General features: G+C 40.9%; 1 protein-coding gene across 1 annotated transcript; it reads left to right on the top strand.

Annotated features, from left to right (window-relative positions):
- The first annotated feature begins 4,350 nt into the window (after positions 1 to 4,350).
- LOC131938737 (uncharacterized) lies at positions 4,351 to 24,269 on the top strand. Its single transcript, XM_059296877.1, has 15 exons — positions 4,351 to 4,480; positions 7,253 to 7,271; positions 8,270 to 8,428; positions 9,624 to 9,778; positions 10,130 to 10,199; positions 10,601 to 10,746; positions 13,784 to 13,973; positions 16,439 to 16,596; positions 18,442 to 18,637; positions 18,947 to 19,203; positions 20,379 to 20,577; positions 21,481 to 21,647; positions 22,396 to 22,620; positions 23,721 to 23,981; positions 24,234 to 24,269. Exons 1-15 carry the CDS (start codon positions 4,445 to 4,447, stop codon positions 24,267 to 24,269), a joined length of 2,274 nt encoding a protein of 757 aa, XP_059152860.1. The 5' UTR covers positions 4,351 to 4,444.
- The last annotated feature ends 626 nt before the right edge of the window (positions 24,270 to 24,895 follow it).

Raw genomic sequence — 24,895 nt, 5'->3', positions numbered from 1 at the left:
CTGAAATTTTCACAGTTTTCATAGTTTTACACCTCATTCCTTCATCACATCCGGGCAAAAAATAATAGATCCAGATGTATTAATTTTTTTGGCGTTTTATGCGTAATCCAGTCGGAAAAACTGGACTTTGCAATTCTGTTCGTATGTCTCTGTGTGTGTATGTGTGTATGCATGTGTATGTGTATCTGTAAACACGATAACTTGAGTACCGTTACAGTTAGGTTGATGAAATTTCATAAATAAGTATTAAATCAAATTTGTAGTTCTGTATCAACGTTTCAACAATTCCCGATAAACGGAAGTGGAAATTATTGTACTTTTAGTTTTTCAAAAGACTATAACTTGAGTACTGTTTCATATAGATATACGAAACATTACAATACTGTATCAAACACATTAAATTTTTTGTAATATTTAATCTCTTCACATTTTCTTGCTATTTTGACTGCTGCATTTTGTCAAACCCGAGTCTATATCTGTTTACTGCACATTCTAAGAAAAAGAAATTTCTTTTATTGTACCAAACCGGAATCTGTCAGTAATATTTCAATTCATTCCTTCATACCAAAACCAGACTGTATTGTTTTAGTTCACTTCTCCATATCGGGATCAGCATGTTATAATTCAGTTCATTGCATTATATAGGAATCGGTTTGTATTATTTTCGTTCAGTGCTCCATATCGAAATCCGGCTGCATTATCCACGCTCATTGCTCCGTATCAGAATCAGTCAGCATGGGACACCTCATTAAGCCATCACCTTGCGCTCTCGGGTTTCAAGGTGCGAACACATCAACGTGTTTTGCTGTTCCAAAAGCAAACGCTGAAATCGATGATCGAATTCTGAACCAGCGATAGAATCGATTGCTGGGTTGGAGTATTTGGAAAATAAAAACAAACACCCACCATGTCGAGTCACATGACCTAAAGTACACGTCTTCTGTTGACGTAGTGGGTCGAGTATGATATTGTACAAACTTCTAAACGGTTGTCCCCAGCAGAAGTCTGTGTTAGATCTGGACGGGTTGAGTATGATATTGTACAAACTTCTAAACGGTTGTCCCTAGCAGAAGTCTGTATTAGATCTGGACGGGTTGAGTATGATATTGTACAAACTTCTAAACGGTTGTCCCTAGCAGAAGTCTGTATTAGATCTGGACGGGTTGAGTATGATATTGTACAAACTTCTAAACGGTTGTCCCTAGCAGAAGTCTGTATTAGATCTGGACGGGTTGAGTATGATATTGTACAAACTTCTAAACGGTTGTCCCTAGCAGAAGTCTGTATTAGATCTGGACGGGTTGAGTATGATATTGTACAAACTTCTAAACGGTTGTCCCTAGCAGAAGTCTGTATTAGATCTGGACGGGTTGAGTATGATATTGTACAAACTTCTAAACGGTTGTCCCTAGCAGAAGTCTGTATTAGATCTGGACGGGTTGAGTATGATATTGTACAAACTTCTAAACGGTTGTCCCTAGCAGAAGTCTGTATTAGATCTGGACGGGTTGAGTATGATATTGTACAAACTTCTAAACGGTTGTCTCTCACCCCCCTCCTCAACAGAAGTCTGTGTTAGATGTGAACGAGAGGCTTGTCGTTTCTCTTTACTAACATCACGAAGTGCTTCAAGTGGCTTGAAATTAACAGGTTTTTTTTCTTATTTTATGCATATTTCTGGAGGCCAGAGTTTACAAATTTATATTAGGTCATTTGCCTGTTCAATTTCTCAAATACCAAAACCATCATCACAAATAAATGTCCGCGACTTTTTTTTTTACAAACTAAAACACAACACAACTAAAATACCAAAAGCAACAACTAAATACCAAAAGAATCAACTAAAATACCAAAGGCATCAACTAAAAACCAAAAGCATGAACTAAAATATCAAAAACATAAACTAAAATACCAAAAGCATAAACTAAAATACCAAAAACACAAACTAAAATGCCAAAAACACAAACTAAAATGCCAAAAACACAAACAAAAATACCAAAAGCACAACTAAAATGCCAAAAACATAAACTAAAATACCAAAAAGCACAAACTAAAACGCCAAAAACATCAACTAAAAAACCGAAAGCATAAACTAAAATATAAAAAACATAAACTAAAATACCAAAAGCATAAACTAAAATACCAAAAACACAAACTAAAATGTCAAAAACATAAACTAAAATACCAAAAGCACAAATTAAAATGCCAAAAACATTAACTAAAATACCAAAAAAAGCGACTACTAAAACACCAAAAACACATCTTGCCATACTCAAGCTACCACGGATGTTGCATCTGTTGTTACTGTGACAAGTGTACTAATTACCATAACAATAGCCAACTCTTTAACACTTCATTGTTATTGCCTAGACAGGCAAAAAGTAATCTATTAAAAAGAAGCCATGTATATTTATTATAGAAATTACCCCGGCTAATTTGTTGGGATGGTGGTTGTGTGGTTGTGGTGGGATGGGATGGTGGTTGTATTGTTGGGGTGGGATGGGATGGTGGTTGTGTGGTTGTGTGGTTGGGGTGGGATGGGATGGGATGGTGGTTGTGTGGTTGGGGTGGGATGGTGGTTGTGTGGTTGGGATGGGATGGTGGTGTGTGTTTGGGATGTGATGGTGGTGTGTGGTTGGGATGGGAAGGTGGTTGTGTGGTTGGGATGGGATACGATGGTGGTTGTGTGGTTGGGATAGGAAGGTGGTTGTGTGGTTGGGATGAGATGGTGCTTGTGTGGTTGGGGTGGGATGGGATGGTGGTTGTATTGTTGGGATGGGATGGTGGTTGTGTGGTTGGGGTGGGATGAGAAGGTGGTTGGGGTGGGATAGGAAGGTGGTTGTGTGGTTAGGGTGGGATGGGATGGTGGTTGTGTGGTTGGGGTAGAATGAGAAGGTGGTTGGGGTGGGATGGGAAGGTGGTTGTGTGGTTGGGATGGGATGGTGGTGTGTGGTAAGGATGGGATGGTGGTTGTATTGTTGGGGTGGGATGAGAAGGTGGTTAGGGTGGGATGGGAAGGTGGTTGTGTGGTTGGGATGTGATGGTGGTGTGTGGTTGGGATGGGATGCGATGGTGGTTGTGTGGTTGGGATGGGATGCGATGGTGGTTGTGTGGTTGGGATGGGATGCGATGGTGCTTGTGTGGTTGGGATGGGATGGTGGTTGTGTGGTTGGGATGGGATGGTGGTGTGTGGTTGGGATGGGATGGTGGTTGTGTGGTTGGGATGGGATGGTGGTTGTGTGGTTGGGATGGGATGGTGCTTGTGTGGTTGGGATGGGATGGTGGTTGTATGGTTGGGATGGGATGGGATGGTGGTGTGTGGTTGGGGTGGGAAGGTTAATATGGACAAATCGGTACGATTATGTAGATTGCTAACAAATCTTAAGTAGCGCACTAACGCATTTGTGTAGCGCACTAACACATCTATGAAGCGCACTAACATATTTCTGTAGCACACTAACACATTTATGTAACGCACTAATATATTTCTGTAGCGCACTAATATATTTTTGTAGCGCACTAATATATTTTTGTAGCGCATTAACCTAATTCTGTAGCGCACTAAGACAGCTATACAATGGGGCAGTTTCTCAGATTTTCTGTAAGTCGGTTCTACAACATCAGACAACAAAGTGACCTGCTGGTCAAACCTCCCCCTCACCTGAACATCTTTTAGCTATGCCAGGAATCTACAACAGGAAGTGGTCCATCTCTTGAAGAAACGATTCTTAAATCAACATGGACGTGGAATTGAGGTGGTCAAGCAACAAATACTTTAGTGTGTGGCACTTTTAGATGACGAACCCTTCTTCTTCTTCTTCGTTCTTAATTTTTAATGTTGGAGGGATCGAGCCTTATCTGCCAGAGGGTTTAAACTCGAGACGAACCTGTTTGCCTATTTCTTAATTGACGTGTATTACATTTGGTTCAGTTGAGGACGGACACTAACTAACCACAAATACAAAAATTTCATGTTATTCCAAATCTATAATCTTTGTGGTTTAAAAACATTGATTAAAAGAAAAAAAATGTATTGTATTGCATCGACAAAAATATTGATTTTCGCCAATGTACTGGAACTATTTTAGAAAAAAAAAACTCCGTTGTAAACACACGGACACAACAAAAGAAACAAAAAAAATCTATAGCGTTCAGCATCCGAGTTTATCATTCTATCGACTACTGATCTTCTCACACGTCACCGCGGGCATGCTTCGATCGCTGCCACGTGATTCGTGACGTCAGTGGCCACATGACAGTCGGCGAGCCAATGAGAGTCGGAGCAGGGCCGGATGGGGAGCGCTGTTTGGGTTTTCTTATTGCGATTCGCATGTTTCTGCCGTGCCGGAAGTGAGGACTTAGGGGTCCGTGGTGTTATTTTTGTTCATCTCGCATTGCGTGTTTTTTCTCTCTAACGATAATGCTGTCTGCTTAATTGGGAATTATGCGGTATATTTTAGCCATCGCTTTAGTTTTACAGGTAAGGTTTGGTTATGTGCATTTGAGCTACACTTTGGAATGGTTTTATAATTTGTTATTTAAAAAAAAAAATCTTCTGTAAACCAAGTCTCGTTAAAGGCACATAAATATGTCAAAACTTAGAGTGACAATGTGTGACGAGTCCCATAGTGTCCGTCGTCCCCCCCCCCCCCGAAAATTTCAATTCCCCCCTCCCCCCTGAGAAAAAAAGTTTGGAAGAAACACTGGTTGTGATGTCAGAAAGTGTGACGTCCGCTTTTGCACTAACGAATTTTAACCGAAATTTTTGCATTAAAAATAGTATATACTTTCGGTAAAATAGAGTACAGAAATTAAACCAAAATTTGACCCAGCAAGATAATATTTTAGAAAGAAAAATGTAGTTAAAATAAAAATTGAACTTTGGAAGAAGTGTGACGTCTTTTTAGTGTAGGTCTTGCATTTAGTGTTGACGCCACAAGGAGGGGGGCGGGGAGGTAAAACAGTAAAACAGTAATAAAGTGTGTTGTCATGAAATTTTTACATTAAGTTGACTCCATTAAATATTTATGTGGAATTTTTACAGGAGTTTCATAGATGTCATATAGTAATCGATGTCCGCGTTTCCGTGTAATAATACAACCCTAATCCATTTTTAATTACTTAAGCTTTTTTAAAGACAATAGAAGCTCGTTGAAAAAAGAATTGCGCACCAAGTGAACGCCAAATAAAATGTGTATAATAGTGTGGAATATTATTTGTATTTTATAAATTCACATGCGTTTTTTGAGAAATCGGAAATAGCGTAAATTGCTACTTCCGGTCAACGGAAGTTACACAAAATTTAAAGAAGGCAGAGATTTACATTTTTTAAAACTTATATGTGAAATTTCATTTATTTATTTGAAATAGTTCTCAAATTATAGGATTTTGAAAAATTGAAAGTAGAAAAAGTTCCGCTTCCGGTTATCGGAAATCGCTGAAAAGTTGATACGGATCTACAAATTTGATACTACTTATATATGAAATCTCATCAATCTAGCTGTAACGGTACTCAAGATATCGTGTTTACAGGCACACACACACAAAGAGGCGTAGCGACCCTTCCTGGCGCCCGGGGACAAACTTTCGATTTGCACCCCCCCCTCGAACTTTTGATTTGCACCATCCCTCAAACTTTCGATTTGCAACCCCCTCGGACTTTTGATTTCCACCCCCGCTTCAAACTTTCGATTTGCACCCCCCCTCGAATTTTTCATTTGCACCCCCTCCCCTCAAACTTTCAATTTGTTTTTCCAACCCATTTTGGCGCCCCCCTAAGGTCGGCGCCCGGAGACATATGTCCCCCCCCCCCCGCCCCCTCTCTACGCTTCTGCACACACACATACACACACACACAGACATACGGACAAGATTGCAAAACTATGTTTTTCCGACTCAGCGAGGTGTAAAACGTCGAGATTTGCAAAAATCGCGATTTTTTTTTTGCATGATTACAATACTCTCTCTATACTTTGTACACATATAACATAACACATATAACATAACATAACACAGTGATACCGACGCTACACTCCATATAACACGGCATGACACAATTAGACACCACCTCTACACCCCATATAACACAACATGACAGAATGATACAACAACCCTACGCCCCATATAACACAGCATAGCAAAACCGTAACCTCATCATACACCTTATGGTTGTGATGAATGAGTCAAGCCCCCCCCCCCCCCACCCAGCAATAAAACGACACAAATCTTTTTATTACAAGCTTTTATTTAACTCACTTCCTCTGTCTGTCGTCAGTCTGTTGTCAGTCTAGATCGAATTGCCGGAGTGAAAATTCGGACACTTCTACTTGACCGATTCGGTTCACAGTTCGGTCAAGACAAGACGACCATGCAACCTTAAATTAAATTTGACTTAATTGGATGCCTAATTAATTTTTTATGAATTAATTAAAATTTGGACCGATTTAGTAGGCATTTCTATCCAATCGCACCACACGCGTCATCACGTTCAATAGCGCGTCATCACGTTCAATCGGTGCGCAATGGTTTTTAGTCATGAAACTCTATTGTAAATAAAAACATGTAAAGTACTAAAAATTGTTTTTCATAAAAAACGTTTTAATAACAAGCTTTTATGTACTAATTGACTAAAAAGTAGAAAATAAATTATACATTACTATTTAAATTACTATAAAGAAAAGCGTGGGTCTCTTCCTAAACATTAGTAAAGATATCCAAGAGATACTAAAGTGACCCACGCTTTTCTTTATAGTAATTTAAATAGTAGTGTATAATTTATTTTCTACTTTTTAGTGCATTAGTACATAAAAGCTTGTTATTAAAACGTTTTTTATGCAATTTTTTTTATGTTTACTAATTCAAAACTCCTAACGCCCTCTATTTAAAACTGTATACATTAAAGAATTGCTAATAATAATTCAACTTTATTTATTTAAAGTCCCGCTGTACTTTTAGTCTTTATTTAATAAAAAAACTACAGTGTAACAAGGCAATGGTACGTGATCAGCGCCTCATTGCCTTTATAAGTAGTCCTGGCTAATCAGTCATTTGATGACGGTTGAATTCAAACTATTTTAGGATCAATCTGGATTGAATCCGCGAAGCTGGCTGTCGACAACTTGTCCTAATATTTTATTTGTATTTTAATGCCCCTGCCTTCGAGAGTAAACCTAGTTACACATAGTTAAACCTAGTTAAACCTAGTTAAACCTAGTTAAACCTAGTTAATCTTCTGTTGTTTTGTTTATTTCAGGTCTGGATTGGCCTGAGCGGTGAGTAGAATAATTGGAGACGTTTCTAAAGGTGTTAAAAACTAAAAACGTCAGTTTTAAGTTAAAATCTAATCGTTTTAATTTAAACAAAAATTTTAATTTGTCGCCAGTGGCGGAACTAGGAAAAAAATTAATTTAAAAAAAAAAGCGTAATTTGATAAAGTGTTTTTGTTTGAGATTGAATTTGAGTTTGCGTTTGTGTTTTATTTTGTGTTTGTATTACTGTTTGTATTTGTTTTTGATTTTTCTTTTGTGTTTTCTTTTGTGCTTGCGTTTGTGTTTGAGTTGTTTTTGCGTTTTTGTTTGAGTTTGCATTTGTTTGTGTTTTCTTTTATGTTTGTATTTCTGTTTGCGTTATGTTTGCGTTTTGTGTTTGTTTGCGTTTTTGTTTTCTTTTGTGTTTGTATTTGTGTTTGCGTTGTGATTGCGTGTTGCGTTTGTTTTCTTTTGTGTTTGCGTTGTGTTTTTGTTTTTGTTTGAGTTTGCGTTTGTTTTTTCTTTTGTATTTGTGTTTTCGTTTTTGTTTGTGTTTGGTTTTGTTCTGTTCCCAAGTTGGTACATTTAAAAAAAAGATTCACCGTGGGGAAGCACTGGTATGCAGCTAGTTAAGTAAAACCAGTTTGGAAATATTAAATATGTTACTGATTGTTTTTCAAAACTAAAATTAATCGGCTTACTACTCTAATTTAAAATTTCCAAATACGTAAAAGAAGAAAATAATGTAGGCCCCCCTACATATAGCATTTTTTAAATTCATAATATCTTTTAATGTACCGATAAAAAAATACCTGCCTTTCCTTGTCTAAAATAGTAACTGAGTTGCCGCTGAAGTGTCTTGACTGACCAATGCTTTTACTATTATAAATTATGCCCAAGGAAAACGTGTTTATTTCCATTAAAGTGTTTTGGTACGAGCATTACTTTAAACTGAATAAATCCATACAAACATTGAGTGTTAAATAAAATTCTCTCTATGTGACGTCATCTCCCCTTCCCAGATGCCATCGCTGGTGGTTATGTCAACTGTTTCTCAGAGAACATCCGGCAGCGCCATTTCTCCGTCAGTCCCGGGAGTTACAACCCAGACAAGATGGAGCCCAACTACTGTCGGGAGCGGTGCGGGGCGTTTGACTACCTGTACGCCGCCCTAGCGCACGGTAACTAGGGCACATTGTTACGTTTTTCATAGAGGGGGAAATAGAGAGAAATGTGGTGATTGACCCTGGAACATAACATACTAAGTATGGGGACTCTGGGTGCAGGGAAGGATGGGAGGTGGGAAGGCCTTCACTATGTAAAGTAAAAGTAAAGATACCTCTATAAACCTATTCATCCATTGGCCAGATGAAGTAGAGTTCATATATTTCTTGACCTAGCTTATGAAGAGATGGTGTGATCAGTACTATGCCCAGCCGCCTTTAATTTTCCCAACGTAAGTTAGGAACATATCAGAGCTGGATGGACTCAGGGAAGTTCTACTGTCGCAAGTCTGAACAGAGATCCGAACTCGAGACCTTCTGTCTAGCAGCCAGACGCTTTATCATTCGACCATGCCGTATAATTTAAAAAAAATATGATAACAGAAATGATTAGTCGCATGGATATGTCAGGGACCTGTAGCTATGCCAAGGGTTTGTAGCTAAGCCACAACTTTCCAGAAAAACAAGAAATGTTTTACCGAAAGTTGACACCTACAGTGTCTGATACTTTAATGCAATGGTTCTTAACCTGGGTTCGATCGAACCCCAGGGATTCGGCGCGTCAGTCTCAGGGGTTTGGCAGAAATCAAGACACATACCCGACTCATATGAATTATGATTAGCGATCGGATTTTTTTTTAATTGCGTACGATAGAACTAGCGATCAATGACAGCTAAAATACGACAGGGCGACAGCACGATACAGTAATAATGTTTGGTATTTTGGACAGTGATGTTGATGCACGGTTCATTTTGTGCACAATTAAAAATATATTAAACTTATACCTACGTTTCGAATTAAAAAAAAAAAAGTTAATTTATTATCCCTATTAAGGCATTTTGTGCACAATTAAAAATATATTAAACATATACCTACGTTTCGAAATAAAAAAAAACCCAGTGAATTTATTGTCCCTATTAAGGAGGGTTCAGTGAGCGCGCATTTGAAATTATTGGGGTTCGGTACCTCCAAAAAGGTTTAAGAACCACTGCTTGAATGCTTTCTTCCTCTCCTATCCCAATGGTGTAGTTGTGTTAATGTATTAGCCTCAGTCATATTGAAGCAAATGGACGTTCTTATAAATGATGTTCATGTAAGTTTTGTTCCCATATGACCTACATGTCATACCTCTACATGTGCGCACCCTGGCAGGCAAGTTCTGCTTCTGCTCCCAAACCCTGCCCGTGGGTAAGAACGTCACAAACACCCCCTGCAACATGACGTGTGAGGGTAACCCCAGTGAGATCTGCGGCAGTCGGAATTACGTCAGTGTCTTCCGCTCCATCTCAGCCATCACTGGATTAGAGGTGAGATATATGTTGGATTAAAAATGAATTTATGTTGGATTAGTGGGAAGATTTATGTTGGATTAGTGGGGAGATTTATGTTGGATTAGTTATGAGATTTATGTTTGATTAATGGGGACATTTATGTTGGATTAGATGATATTTTAAAAGCACATGAAACTATAAAAATGACTTTTTGTTGAATGGATGTATGTTAAAATACACTATTAGAATCTTCAAGATGTGTACATCAAAAGGGTAGAATGGGACTTGACTATAAGGAGGGAGGGTACTGGGCGAGAACCCAAGAAATAAGATGATAAGATTAACAGAGCGCCCCGAGTTTATCACAATGTGTACATTATTCCACAGGTGACATCAAATGTGTCTGGCATCCTGACAGTACCAGCAAGCATCGGTCTCTCCATATCTGTGAATTCAGGTGAGGTAGAGTAGTGGTAACTTGTGGGGGCCGTGTGGTCGAACACTAAAGTATACAACGAAAACCTGGGCGTAGGGGACATGCCTTGGTATATCAGGGGCGTGATCTGGTGTTTAGGGGGCGTAGCCTGTTGTCTTACGGATGTATCTTTGTATATTAAGAACAAGTCATCGTATGTAAGGAGCGTGATGTGGTGTTTGTGGGGAAGGGGGTGCGTGTTATGATGTCGAGGTCTAAGTTGTTAATTGTGTCTGTTTCTCATATTTTGCGGTTTTTCGTCCAAGAAATTTTTTTTTTCACATTTTGTGTTATTTTGTAAAGGTAACAAGATGTCTTTAAATTTTTATTGTGTCTTGCCCAGGTAACAATATGTTTGTCGCGTGTTGTGTTATATTGTCCAGGTAACAATATCCTGTACATGGTTGATTACGGCGACACGTCCGGCTCTACGGTAGGAAACGAGACGGACTATGATTCACGTCAGATCTACAGGCCCGGTCAGTACGTCGTGAAAGTTGGAGCACAGGACGTAGATAAAACTATGCCGGTAAGGTTGCTTCGTTACAACAAATGTTGTAGGACAATAGATGGAACAAATGTTGTAGAACAATAGATAAAACATATGTAGAGCAATAAATACAACAAATGTTGTAGAACAATAGATACAACAAATGTTGTAGGACAATAGATGGAACAAATGTTGTAGAACAATAGATGAAACATATGTAGAGCAATAAATACAACAAATGTTGTAGAACAATAGATACAACAAATGTTGTAGGACAATAGATGGAACAAATGTTGTAGAACAATAGATGAAACATATGTAGAGCAATAAATACAACAAATGTTGTAGAACAATAGATACAACAAATGTTGTAGGACAATAAATACAACAAAAGTTGTAGGACAATAGATACAACAAATGTTGTAGGACAATAGATGGAACAAATGTTGTAGAACAATAGATGAAACATATGTAGAGCAATAAATACAACAAATGTTGTAGAACAATAGATACAACAAATGTTGTAGGACAATAGATGGAACAAATGTTGTAGAACAATAGATGAAACATATGTAGAGCAATAAATACAACAAATGTTGTAGAACAATAGATACAACAAATGTTGTAGGACAATAAATACAACAAAAGTTGTAGGACAATAGATACAACAAATGTTGTAGGACAATAGATGGAACAAATGTTGTAGAACAATAGATGAAACATATGTAGAGCAATAAATACAACAAATGTTGTAGAACAATAGATACAACAAATGTTGTAGGACAATAGATGGAACAAATGTTGTAGAACAATAGATGAAACATATGTAGAGCAATAAATACAACAAATGTTGTAGAACAATAGATACAACAAATGTTGTAGGACAATAGATACAACAAATGTTGTAGGACAATAGATAAAACAGATGTTGTAGAACAATAAATTTAACAAATGTAGAACAATGAACAAGATTTCTTTCTTGGACCAGTTGTTGTAGAATAAAACGGATTACATAACAAATCCGTTGCCTGTCAAATTCTAGCCTCAGGAAAAAAAAAATCATCTTGACATTTTGCAAACAACACATCTATCACAAAACAAATGTAGTAAACAAAATATCATGCTTTACAGCAGAAAATGTTTACAGAACACCTTACTTCTGGTCGGACAAATGTTTATATAGTTTCTACAGAGCAAGACGCGGCCTGTTAACTGTATCAACCAGGTCCACATCAATGTGTCTTTCTTCAAGTATTTAGAGCCGCTATGCAGAGGCGTAGCGACCCTTCACGGCGCCCGGGGACAAACTTTCAATTTGGCGCCCCCTCGGGAGCAAATTTTCAATTTGCACCCCCCCCTCAAACTTTCGATTTGCACCCCCTCAAAATTTTGATTTGTATCCCCCCTCAAACTTTCGATTTGCGTCCCCCTCAAAATATTTATAATTTGTTTTTCCAACCCATTTGGCGCCACCTAATGTCGGCGCCCGGGGACATATGTACCCCCCCCCCCCCCCGCACCCCCTCGCTACGCCTCTGCCGCTATGACATTTTGAGATTTTTAAACCAGTAGGCCTATATCGCTATTGGAGTTTGTGTTTCCGGAAATAAGTTCATCATGGAGCTTACCCTGGAAAATATAAGGCTTTAAACTTAAACCCCATTTGTAATCGAACTATCGACCACGATTTGAAGTAACTGCCCATTGAATGGCACTTTAGATTTAGCTCCGGATTTTGGTTTAGAATTGTAATCTTAGAGGATTAAATTTAATTAACGAAAACAATGATTTAAAAAAGCATATGAAGAATAAATGATACAAATATGAATCGTTTTGACGATGTCAAATAAGTTTTCGTTCCGATTTTTACCGTTGGGAGCGTGTTTTATGTGTTCAAATTTTAAAATGTATTTGGTAAGGTACTAAGGTTGCTCCACATTTTAGTGCTTCATTAGGTGTAGCTACATCATTTTTAAAATGTGAATTTATAATGGATTACCATTCCTTAACTGCTCCAGCTATTTCCTTTAACGTCTTCTGTGTGTTAATAGAGTAATACGAATGAACTTCAGCCTAACATTTATTTATTGAGTCAACCAAAACGTCAAACCCTGTCCCTATCTCAAACCTTCTCCCCTTGTACCCACCTCTAACACCCTACCCCTGTACACACCTCTAACCCCCTACCCCCTGTAACCCCCTTTAACCTCTACCCCCTGAACAGATATCCCTCCATCCCCTCTACCCTACTACCCCCTCCACCCCCTCTAACCTCTACCCCCTGAACAGATATCCCTCCATCCCCTCTACCCAACTACCCCCTCCACCCCCTCTAACCCCCTACCCCCTGTACCCCCCTACCCCCTCCACCCCTCTAACCCCCTACCCCCTGTACCCCCCCTACCCCCTCCACCCCTCTAACTTCTACCCCCTACCCCCTCCACCCCTCTAACCTCTACCCCCCTACCCCCTCCACCCCTTTAACCTCTACCCCCCTGTACCCCCCTACCCCCTCCACCCCTCTAACCTCTACCCAGTGTACCCCCCTACCCCCTGTACCCACCTCTAACCCCCTACCCCCTGTACCCCCCTACCCCCTCCACCCCTCTAACCTCTACCCCCCTACCCCCTCCACCCCTCTAACCTCTACCCCCTGTACCCCCCTACCCCCTCCACCCCTCTAACCCCCTACCCCCTGTACCCCCTACCCCCTGTACCCACCTCTAACCCCCTACCCCCTGTACCCCCCTACCCCCTCCACCCCTCTAACCTCTACCCCCCTACCCCCTCCACCCCTCTAACCTCTACCCCCTGTACCCCCCTACCCCCTCCAACCCTCTAACCCCCTACCCCCTGTACCCCCCTACCCCCTGTACCCACCTCTAACCCCCTACCCCCTGTACCCCCCTACCCCCTCCACTCCTCTAACCTCTACCCCCTGTACCCACCTCTACCCCCTACCCCCATGTACCCACCTCAAGCCTCTCCCCCTGTATCCAACCTGTAACCTCTACCCCCTCTAACCTCTACCCCCCTACCCCCTCCACCCCCTCTAACCTCTGCCCCTTGTCCCCAGGTATCGTACGCTGTGACAGGCTTCACCCTGGAGCAGACGGTGGAGAGTGTGGACATTCTGTGTGACCCCGCCTTCGCCACCTACGAGGAGGGGGAGTGTGTGGTCACGGTGTGGAAGGGAACAGATCTGATGATGGACGCCAACTTCACTGACCGTCACCCTTACGATGTCCGTCTGGAGTACATCGCTGGTCAGTTGGTTTCAAATTAATGTTGTGTCTATTTGGTGTTCAGTGCGATATTCCTTTGGTCGTTTCTCCACAGAAATCAAACATAACTGTACTCTTTAATTTTTTTAAAATTTTCACATTGAAAACGTTTTATTTATTGCTAATCCTTATGTACTAATGAATCAACTGATGGACATTTTTAAAGTTGTACCATAAAAACGAAGCTTAATAAATATCTTAAACACAACACAATGTGTCTTTGTATGTGTGCATGTTTCTCCCCGTCTATGTATGTGTCTATGTTTCTCCCCATCTATATATGTGTCTATGTTTCTCACTGTATATGCATGTGTCTACGTTTCTCCCGTCTCTGTATGTGTCCATGTTTCTCCCCGTCTATGTATGTGTCTGTTTCTCCCCATCTATATATGTGTCTTTGTTTCTCACTGTATATGTATGTGTCCATGTTTCTCCCCGTCTCTCTATGTGTCCATGTTTCTCCCCGTCTATATATGTGTCTATGTTTCTCCCCGTCTATGTATGTGTCCATGTTTCTCCCCATCTCTGTATGTGTCCATGTTTCTCCCCGTCTATATATGTGTCTATGTTTCTCCCCGTCTATGTATGTGTCCATGTTTCTCCCCATCTCTGTATGTGTCCATGTTTCTCCCCGTCTATGTATGTGTCCATGTATTTCCCTGTCTCTGTATGTGTCCATGTTTCTCCCCGTCTATATATGTGTCTACGTTTCTCCCGTCAATGTATGTGTCCATGTTTCTCACCGTCTATGTATGTGTCCATGTTTCTCCCCATCTCTGTATGTGTCCATGTTTCTCCCCGTCTATGTATGTGTCCATGTATTTCCCTGTCTCTGTATGTGTCCATGTTTCTCCCCGTCTATATATGTGTCTACGTTTCTCCCGTCTCTGTATGTGTCCATGTTTCTCCCCGTCTATGTATGTGTCCATGTTTCTCCCCATCTCTGTATGTGTCCATGTTTCTCCCCGTCTATGTATGTGTCCATGTATTTCCCTGTCTCTGTATGTGTCCATGTTTCTCCTCGTCTATATATGTGTCTACGTTTCTCCCGTCTCTGTATGTGTCCATGTTTCTCCTCGTCTATGTATGTGTCCATGTTTCTCCCCATCTCTGTATGTGTCCATGTTTCTCCCCGTCTATGTATGTGTCCATGTATTTCCCTGTCTCTGTATGTGTCCATGTTTCTCCCCGTCTATATATGTGTCTACGTTTCTCCCGTCTCTGTATGTGTCCATGTTTCTCCCCGTCTATGTATGTGTCCATGTTTCTCCCCATCTCTGTATGTGTCCATGTTTCTCCCCGTCTATGTATGTGTCCATGTTTCTCCCCATCTCTGTATGTGTCCATGTTTCTCCCCGTCTATATATGTGTCTACGTTTCTCCCATCTCTGTATGTGTCCATGTTTCTCCCCGTCTATATATGTGTCTACGTTTCTCCCGTCTCTGTATGTGTCCATGTTTCTCCTCGTCTATGTATGTGTCCATGTTTCTCCCCATCTCTGTATGTGTCCATGTTTCTCCCCGTCTATGTATGTGTCCATGTATTTCCCTGTCTCTGTATGTGTCCATGTTTCTCCCCGTCTATATATGTGTCTACGTTTCTCCCGTCTCTGTATGTGTCCATGTTTCTCCCCGTCTATGTATGTGTCCATGTTTCTCCCCATCTCTGTATGTGTCCATGTTTCTCCCCGTCTATGTATGTGTCCATGTTTCTCCCCATCTCTGTATGTGTCCATGTTTCTCCCCGTCTATATATGTGTCTACGTTTCTCCCATCTCTGTATGTGTCCATGTTTCTCCCCGTCTATGTATGTGTCCATGTTTCTCCCCATCTCTGTATGTGTCCATGTTTCTCCCCATCTCTGTATGTGTCCATGTTTCTCCCCGTCTATGTATGTGTCCATGTTTCTCCCCGTTTATGTATGTGTCCATGTTTCTCCCCATCTCTGTATGTGTCCATGTTTCTCCCCGTCTATGTATGTGTCCATGTTTCTCCCCGTCTATGTATGTGTCCATGTTTCTCCCCATCTCTGTATGTGTCTATGTTTCTCACTGTCTATGTATATGTCCATGTTTCTCCCCGTCTATGTATGTGTCCATGTTTCTCCCCATCTCTGTATGTGTCCATGTTTCTCCCCGTCTATATATGTGTCTACGTTTCTCCCATCTCTGTATGTGTCCATGTTTCTCCCCATCTCTGTATGTGTCCATGTTTCTCCCCGTCTATATATGTGTCTATGTTTCTCCCCGTCTATGTATGTGTCCATGTTTCTCCCCGTCTATGTATGTGTCCATGTTTCTCCCCGTCTATGTATGTGTCCATGTTTCTCCCCGTCTATATATGTGTCCATGTTTCTCCCCGTCTATATATGTGTCTATGTTTCTCCCCGTCTATGTATGTGTCTATGTTTCTCCCCGTCTATGTATGTGTCTATGTATTTTCCCCAGATCCCATTGTGTCTATAGCAGGCACCTGGGTACCCAACCCACCGAACACAACACCATCAACTGGTGCTTACGTCATGAGGGCCGCCGAGTTCACGACCTCTGGTAAAATCTACGGCTGGAGGATGCACGTGCAAACAGCGGGACAGATTAAAATATACGTACGTGCTTTTTAAATACACTCGCTTTGTAAGGGTGGGTAAAAAGTGAAAAACGCAATCCACAAACCGTCGATAATGTAGAATGTAGATGAAAGTAATTGACCAGGTTCTGATATAAAATTCAACCAGTAATTGACCAGTTTCTGAAAAATCCAACCAGTAATTGACCAGTTTCTGATATAAAAGCCAATTAGTAATTGACCAGTTTCTGATATAAAATCCAACTAGTAATTGACCAGGTTCTGATATAAAAGCCAACAGGTTGACCAGATTGTGCTATAAAAACCAAACAGTAATCGACTAGGTTCTTATATATCATAACTAGCCATTGTCCAGGTTCTGATATAAAAGCCAGCTAGCCATTGTCCAGGTTATGATATAAAAGCAAGCTAGCCATTGTCCAGGTTCTGATATAAAAGCCAGCTAGCCATTGTCCAGGTTATGATATAAAAGCAAGCTAGCCATTGTCCAGGTTATGATATAAAAGCCAGCTAGCCATTGTCCAGGTTCTGATATAAAAGCCAGCTAGCCATTGTCCAGGTTATGATATAAAAGCAAGCTAGCCATTGTCCAGGTTCTGATATAAAAGCCAGCTAGCCATTGTCCAGGTTATGATATAAAAGCAAGCTAGCCATTGTCCAGGTTATGATATAAAAGCCAGCTAGCCATTGTCCAGGTTATGATATATAGGCCAGCTAGCCATTGTCCAGGTTCTGATATAAAAGCCAGCTAGCCATTGTCCAGGTTATGATATATAGGCCAGCTAGCCATTGTCCAGGTTCTGATATAAAAGCCAGCTAGCCATTGTCCAGGTTATGATATATAGGCCAGCTAGCCATTGTCCAGGTTATGATATATAGGCCAGCTAGCCATTGTCCAGGTTCTGATATAAAAGCCAGCTAGCCATTGTCCAGGTTCTGATATATAGGCCAGCTAGCCATTGTCCAGGTTATGATATATAGGCCAGCTAGCAATTGTCCAGGTTATGATATATAGGCCAGCTAGCCATTGTCCAGGTTATGATATATAGGCCAGCTAGCCATTGTCCAGGTTATGATATATAGGCCAGCTAGCCATTGTCCAGGTTATGATATATAGGCCAGCTAGCCATTGTCCAGGTTCTGATATAAAAGCCAGCTAGCCATTGTCCAGGTTATGATATATAGGCCAGCTAGCCATTGTCCAGGTTATGATATATAGGCCAGCTAGCCATTGTCCAGGTTATGATATATAGGCCAGCTAGCCATTGTCCAGGTTATGATATATAGGCCAGCTAGCCATTGTCCAGATTATGATATATAGGCCAGCTAGCCATTGTCCAGGTTATGATATATAGGCCAGCTAGCCATTGTCCAGGTTCTGATATAAAAGCCAGCTAGCCATTGTCCAGGTTATGATATATAGGCCAGCTAGCCATTGTCCAGGTTATGATATATAGGCCAGCTAGCCATTGTCCAGGTTCTGATATGAAAGCCAGCTAGCCATTGTCCAGGTTATGATATATAGGCCAGCTAGCCATTGTCCAGGTTATGATATATAGGCCAGCTAGCCATTGTCCAGGTTATGATATATAGGCCAGCTAGCCATTGTCCAGGTTATGATATATAGGCCAGCTAGCCATTGTCCAGATTATGATATATAGGCCAGCTAGCCATTGTCCAGGTTCTGATATAAAAGCCAGCTAGCCATTGTCCAGGTTATGATATATAGGCCAGCTAGCCATTGTCCAGGTTATGATATATAGGCCAGCTAGCCATTGTCCAGGTTCTGATATAACCCCCCTTCCCCCATGTTCTGATATAAACCCCCTTATCCCATGTTCTGATATAAACCCCCTTCCCCCAGGTGCTGAGCCCCTCCTGTACCACGACTAGCACGACCTACTGCTACGAGTCCAACTCCTGCAAGGCCAGCTGTCTGACCACGTCCAAGGCCATCAGCACCGCCTGTTCTGCCAGCGACGCCTTCTGTGGACAGTCCGGCAAATGTTATGCAACTTGCAGCAGTACGGCGTCCAGATACGGCACGACACAAATCAATGGTGAGTCTGTGTATAGAGTCCATACACTCCTTAGGTGTAGTGAGGCTTTCTTCAACCATTATTGGGGGTGGGGGGGGGCAATATATTACTTTGTGGTGTTTTTTTTTCCCAAGTAGGTTTCTTGATACTTGTTAGAAAAAGCAAACGAAATAGATTTGTAAAACGTTTAGAAAAAATGTATTTTTAAAGAACATTTACTGTTGGTCTGTACGTGTGTAAAATGGTAGCCTTAGATTTAACACGCACTAAAAACTTTTTTCTTTCATTAAGACATTCCTGTTTTTTGTTTTTTATTTATTTTCCCACCAGTGGACTCATACGTCATCAACCAGACGATAACCTTTAACCCCACGACCACGGGCACCAAGTGGTTCGACCAATCACCGTACCTGGACGTGGAGCCAGGGTTTGTGCTAGGGGTCGACCACTCCGTGACGGGGAGAATATCAGAGATGAGTGCCCCCATCAACGACATCAAGTTTACATCAGCGTCCTTTAGCCAAGCTGGGGGGACTCTTTACACCAGCACTCATGCTCTACAGGCGTACTACTCTAGTGGCTCAAAGGTAGGACTAGGACAGTGAGGACATTCAGGGGGGTCAAAGGTAGGAATTAAGGACAGTGTGGACATTCAGTGGGTATGGGTAGGACTTTAAGATGACAATGTGGATATTTTGTGGTTATAACAATTTAGTTATGACAATCTAGACATTCAGTGGCTACAGGAAAGGACTTTGTATATTACAATGTGGACATTGTGTGGCTGCTTAGTTTTGACTTTAGGACAATCTGGATATTTTGTGTTTAGAAGGTAGGATAATGTGGACATTTAGTGGCTGCAAGTGGACCTCCTGAAATTGTCTATTACAAATTGTCTATTACAGGTCCTCCTACAATTGTCTATTACAGGTCCTACAATTGTCTATTACAGGTCCTACAATTGTCTATTACAGGTCCTCCTACAATTGTCTATTACAGGTCCTCCTACAATTGTCTATTACAGGTCCTCCTAAAATTGTCTATTACAGGTCCTCCTACAATTGTCTATTACAGGTCCTACAATTGTCTATTACAGGTCCTACAATTGTCTATTACAGGTCCTCCTACAATTGTCTATTACAGGTCCTCCTACAATTGTCTATTACAGGTCCTCCTAAAATTGTCTATTACAGGTCCCCCTAAAATTGTCTATTACAGGTCCTCCTAAAATTGTCTATTACAGGTCCTCCTAAAATTGTCTATTACAGGTCCCCCTACACTTGTCTATTACAGGTCCCCCTAAAATTGTATATTACAGGTCCTAAAATTGTCTATTACAGGTCCCCCTAAAATTGTCTATTACAGGTCCTCCTAAAATTGTCTATTACAGGTCCTCCTAAAATTGTCTATTACAGGTCCTCCTACAATTGTCTATTACAGGTCCTCCTAAAATTTTCTATTACAGGTCCCCCTAAAATTGTCTATTACAGGTCCTAAAATTGTCTATTACAGGTCCTCCTAAAATTTTCTATTACAGGTCCCCCTAAAATTGTCTATTACAGGTCCCCCTAAAATTGTCTATTACAGGTCCTCCTAAAATTGTCTATTACAGGTCCTCCTAAAATTGTCTATTACAGGTCCTCCTAAAATTGTCTATTACAGGTCCTCCTAAAATTGTCTATTACAGGTCCCCCTACACTTGTCTATTACAGGTCCCCCTAAAATTGTCTATTACAGGTCCCCCTAAAATTGTCTATTACAGGTCCTCTTGAAGTTCACCTTCTTGAACAACCCCATCATATTCCCAATGGACGTGACGGTCTACAACCGAAAACAAGCGACCACCGCCACCAACACCACATACATCAACCTGTTCGAAGGCGTGGACTTTGCCATCATCGAAGGTCCTGAGTACGTGGCCGCCAACGAACCAGCTCTCTTCACTTTAGCCAATCACACTGGTAAGGCGAGTTTGTTTTTCTATTGCTGTCGTTAGTAGATGTGTTAACGACAACAAAGTCGTGAAATCAGAAAGAAGTCAGTCTGCAGTAAATAGCTGTGCTATTGAGACTACATTGTCTTTAAATAAAGAAGCCAAAGTATTAGCTACACTGACCATCGCTGTGGCTCTACAGCACATGGGGTGGGGGGGGGGGCTTTGGTCTGTTTCACCACCTTTTCCATTCAGACTTGTCTGCAGTTTTCTACTTCAATGTCTGAACTCATAGGCACGGCGTGGCCTAGCGGTAGAGTGCTAGACTGCTAACCCGAAGGGTCTCGTGTTCGAATCCGGATTCAAGTCAGTAGAACGAACGCCCCTGAGTCCACCCAGCTCTGAAAGTAAAAGCGGCTGGGCATAATGCTGACCACACTATAGGGCTGGTAAGTAGGTCATCAACCAGTTCTATGGCTCATGCAGGTTTTATTGAGCCGTAGAGCTGGTTGGTGACCTACTTACCAGCCCTATACCTTCATATACCGAGGTCACATAAACAGGTGAACTCTACTTCACTTGCCCCATGGTCCGTCATGTTCTAAAAGGGAACTTAACTTACAACCGTCTGGAATCTACGCAGCTGTAGGTCTGTCTCCACATCATTCTAACCATCTACGCCTAGGTCTACCTTGTGGTCTTCTCCCTCTGGGGTTCGGTTATATTGTAGGTGTAATGTCTTCGTACGTTACATATTAGCTAGTAGTTGACCATCAAATCAAGAAACACCTTTAGGAATAACGGGTAGAATTCGGCTGATGTTCTTATTATCACAGTTCCGGTAAAGGCTCCAAAATGTAAAATATTCGGACTCAACATGTAACAGCCGCGAATCATATTTGACCTGATGAATATTTTTGTTTGTTTCCAGGTTCCAACTTGACCTACATCTGGAACATCACCGACGGCAGCCCAATAGGTAGCCTCCCCTACCTGAACCACACCTTCCTGGCCAAGGGCGACTACAACATCTCTGTGGCCGTCTTCAACGTCATCAGCAGGAAGGACAACTACACTACAGTTCACGTGCAGGATAGGGTAGGTATCGATACAGAATTAGGACGTGGTAAGGTAGGTATCGATACACGATAGTGGCTTGGTAGGGTAGGTATCGATACATGATAAGGACGTTGTAAGGTATGTATTGATACATTATTAGGGCGAGGTAGTGTGGGTATCGATACATGATTAGGTTGTGGTAGAGTCAGTATCGATACATGATTAAGGCTCAGTACGGTGAGTATTGATAAATATCGATACACGATAAAGACCAGGTACAGTGGGTTCGACACATGTTTAGAGTAAAGTAGAATGGGTATCGATTCCTGATTCAGGACAAGGCAAAGTGGGTATCTATACCTGATGAGGGCATAAAATGTTCTGTAAGATCGGAGTTGTAATTTTAATTGACCGAGTTAAGTTATACATGATGTTTTTCTATACATGATTAGAATAACACAGATTAGTTAGCGTTAATGGATACTTCAGGACTCATACATACAAGACAGCATCGATCTGTGTTTGCAAGACGATGATAAAACTTGACGTAGTTAAATTTTGGTCGAACTTTTGGCTTTAAGATATATTTACTTTTATACTTTATTTAAGTTGGCCTAATTTACTTTTAGACTTCGGGGAAAATTTACTCTTAAAACTGCTAAATTTGATATTTAATTTATGTTAAATTTGATTTTTGTATTGTTTATCTACACTTTTAGTCTCATGTTTATTTCTATATAGAGATGCTGAAGTTGAACTAAAAAAACAACAACAATTGTGTCCATAGATCACCGGCCTGGTCATCACAGCCGTAGACTCGCCCGTCAACACACTGGTCAACCTCAACGTCGCCTTGGCCACAGGCTCGGACTTTACCTGCAAGCTCAACTACGGGGACGGGAACCCACCCGTGGATCTGACCCCACTGGAGATTACGATCCCTACCTCAGTGCAGACACACGAGTACCTGGACATTGGCTTCTACACTTTGGTCATCTTCTGTGAAAATATGGTCAGTAGGCCCCCCCCCCACCCTTATTTCATACTGGTCATCTTCTGTGAAAATATGGTCAGTAGGCCCCCCCCACCCTTATTTCATACTGGTCATCTTCTGTGAAAATATGGTCAGTAGGCCCCCCCCCACCCTTATTTCATACTGGTCATCTTCTGTGAAAATATGGTCAGTAGGCCCCCCCCACCCTTATTTCATACTGGTCATCTTCTGTGAAAATATGGTCAGTAGGCCCCCCCCCCCACCCTTATTTCATACTGGTCATCTTCTGTGAAAATATGGTCAGTAGGCCCCCCCCCCCCACCCTTATTTCATACTGGTCATCTTCTGTGAAAATATGGTCAGTAGGCCCCCCCCACCCTTATTTTATACTGGTCATCTTCTGTGAAAATATGGTCAGTAGGCCCCCCCCCCCACCCTTATTTCATACTGGTCATCTTCTGTGAAAATATGGTCAGTAGGCCCCCCCCACCCTTATTTCATACTGGTCATCTTCTGTGAAAATATGGTCAGTAGGCCCCCCCCCACCCTTATTTTATACTGGTCATCTTCTGTGAAAATATGGTCAGTTGGTCCCCCTCCCACCCTTGTTTCATACTGGTCATCTTCTGTGAAAATATGGTCAGTAGGTTACACCCTTGTGTTTAATATCAGTTACGATAGTAATTTTTTTACAAGAAAAATGTATTTACACAAAGCCTGAACTTTGTTAAGATACTGCCGTTGTTAATTATTACTGATGTGTTACATAAAATTACTTTAGAATTAAAGCACTTCGGGCTCGGAAATATATAGAGCGTGTTTGGTGAAAATCAGGTGTGTAAAACTGTAGATATGCGCAGTGGCGTCACAAGGCGGGTCAGGGTGGTACGGGCTCTCCTATATGACACCCGACCTAGTGACGCCATTGGCTGCAAGTAAATTAGAACAACCTTCTTAGCTCTCAGGTAGATACAGGCCTTGACATTATATTCTATAGATAAAGTTTTATACTTTGATAGGCCGAACTACCATACTGTTTGTATTGAAGTTAAAACATGTATAGTAACAAGTACACAAGACATGCCACATAGTTTAATCCACCACACCATCACCACCAGATCAACAACGCCACCTCTAAAGTCGACATCTACATCGAGGAGCCAATCACCAACCTACGGGCAGCTCGCGAGGGCGCCCCGACCTTGGAGGCCTTCAGGTTCGGCTGGCTCCTAGACTCTGGCTCCAACGTCATCTTCCAGCTGACCTTCAACGGTGCCAGCCTGGCTATTGACCCCGCGGCTTCTGACGTCAACAGCTACGTCTGGGAGTCTGTGATAGTGCCTGGCAAGCCTGCCAACGGGTACCCGTATTTTTTACAGGCAAGCATTTGTTTTTTTTTTAAAGAAAAATGTAAATTTCACAATACATGATTCGACCTGTGATACCTATGTTAGAAATTACAATAAATTTATATAATTACTAGGCATACTGCCTAGCTTCGCTTAGGTTTTTAAAAACATTTGAGAATTTGAATACTTAATTATTTAGCGATGGATTGGGTGAGGAGTGCTTCAATTTAAACAGTAATGCTAACTTTAGAAAAAATGTTTTTGTTTGTCATTTAAATTCAGTTCTCAGAGAAATACTGGAAAGTACGCAATCTATAACTAAAATGGAATTAGAACTACACAGGTTCCATGAACAGTATATCTAATAGTTTATATTACATTGTCTTTTGAAATTTATTTGATAATTTAATTAGGATACGAAACTGAATTAACAACTTAATTTGTACTACAACAAATGCTATACTTCGTCATTTTCTGTTTCTGTTTAAAATAGTATACAATTATTTGAAAAATAATAATTTTAAAAACGTTACCTCCCTTGAAAACTGAACGTATGACGTATGTCTTTGTTTACATTTTTTTTACAAACAGTTGCTATGCTTATATAAGAAATTACGGTATATGAACATATTTAACGACTATAATGGCTGTTTCCGACGGGAATACATTTTTTTTTACCCTCCAGGGTCGGTCTATCACGTCACATAATATTAAGGGGATCGTTCGTCAATTTATTTATATATATATATATATATATATATATATATATATATATATATATATATATATATATATATATATATATATATATATATATATATATATCTCATATAAGAAGAACTTCACTCACGATCATCTTTTAGCCCTTGTCGAGGGCTTTGAGTCTGACCAACAGTTTTTCCATACGGCATAGTCATCTATAGTAGTGCATGCAGAAACTTAGC

This window comes from Physella acuta, unplaced genomic scaffold (genome assembly GCF_028476545.2).
Source record: "Physella acuta isolate Inbredline_101_S28 unplaced genomic scaffold, ASM2847654v3 ptg000256l, whole genome shotgun sequence".
Taxonomy (NCBI): domain Eukaryota; kingdom Metazoa; phylum Mollusca; class Gastropoda; family Physidae; genus Physella; species Physella acuta.
This window is presented reverse-complemented; position numbering and strand designations above follow the sequence as displayed.

Coding starts and splice junctions, on each gene's coding strand:
- LOC131938737 (XM_059296877.1), top strand. CDS start 4,445: ATGCGGTATATTTTAGCCATCGCTTTAGTTTTACAG. Junction 10,747..13,783: donor ACGTAGATAAAACTATGCCG/GTAAGGTTGCTT, acceptor CCTTGTCCCCAG/GTATCGTACGCTGTGACAGG. Junction 22,621..23,720: donor TCATCTTCTGTGAAAATATG/GTCAGTAGGCCC, acceptor CATCACCACCAG/ATCAACAACGCCACCTCTAA.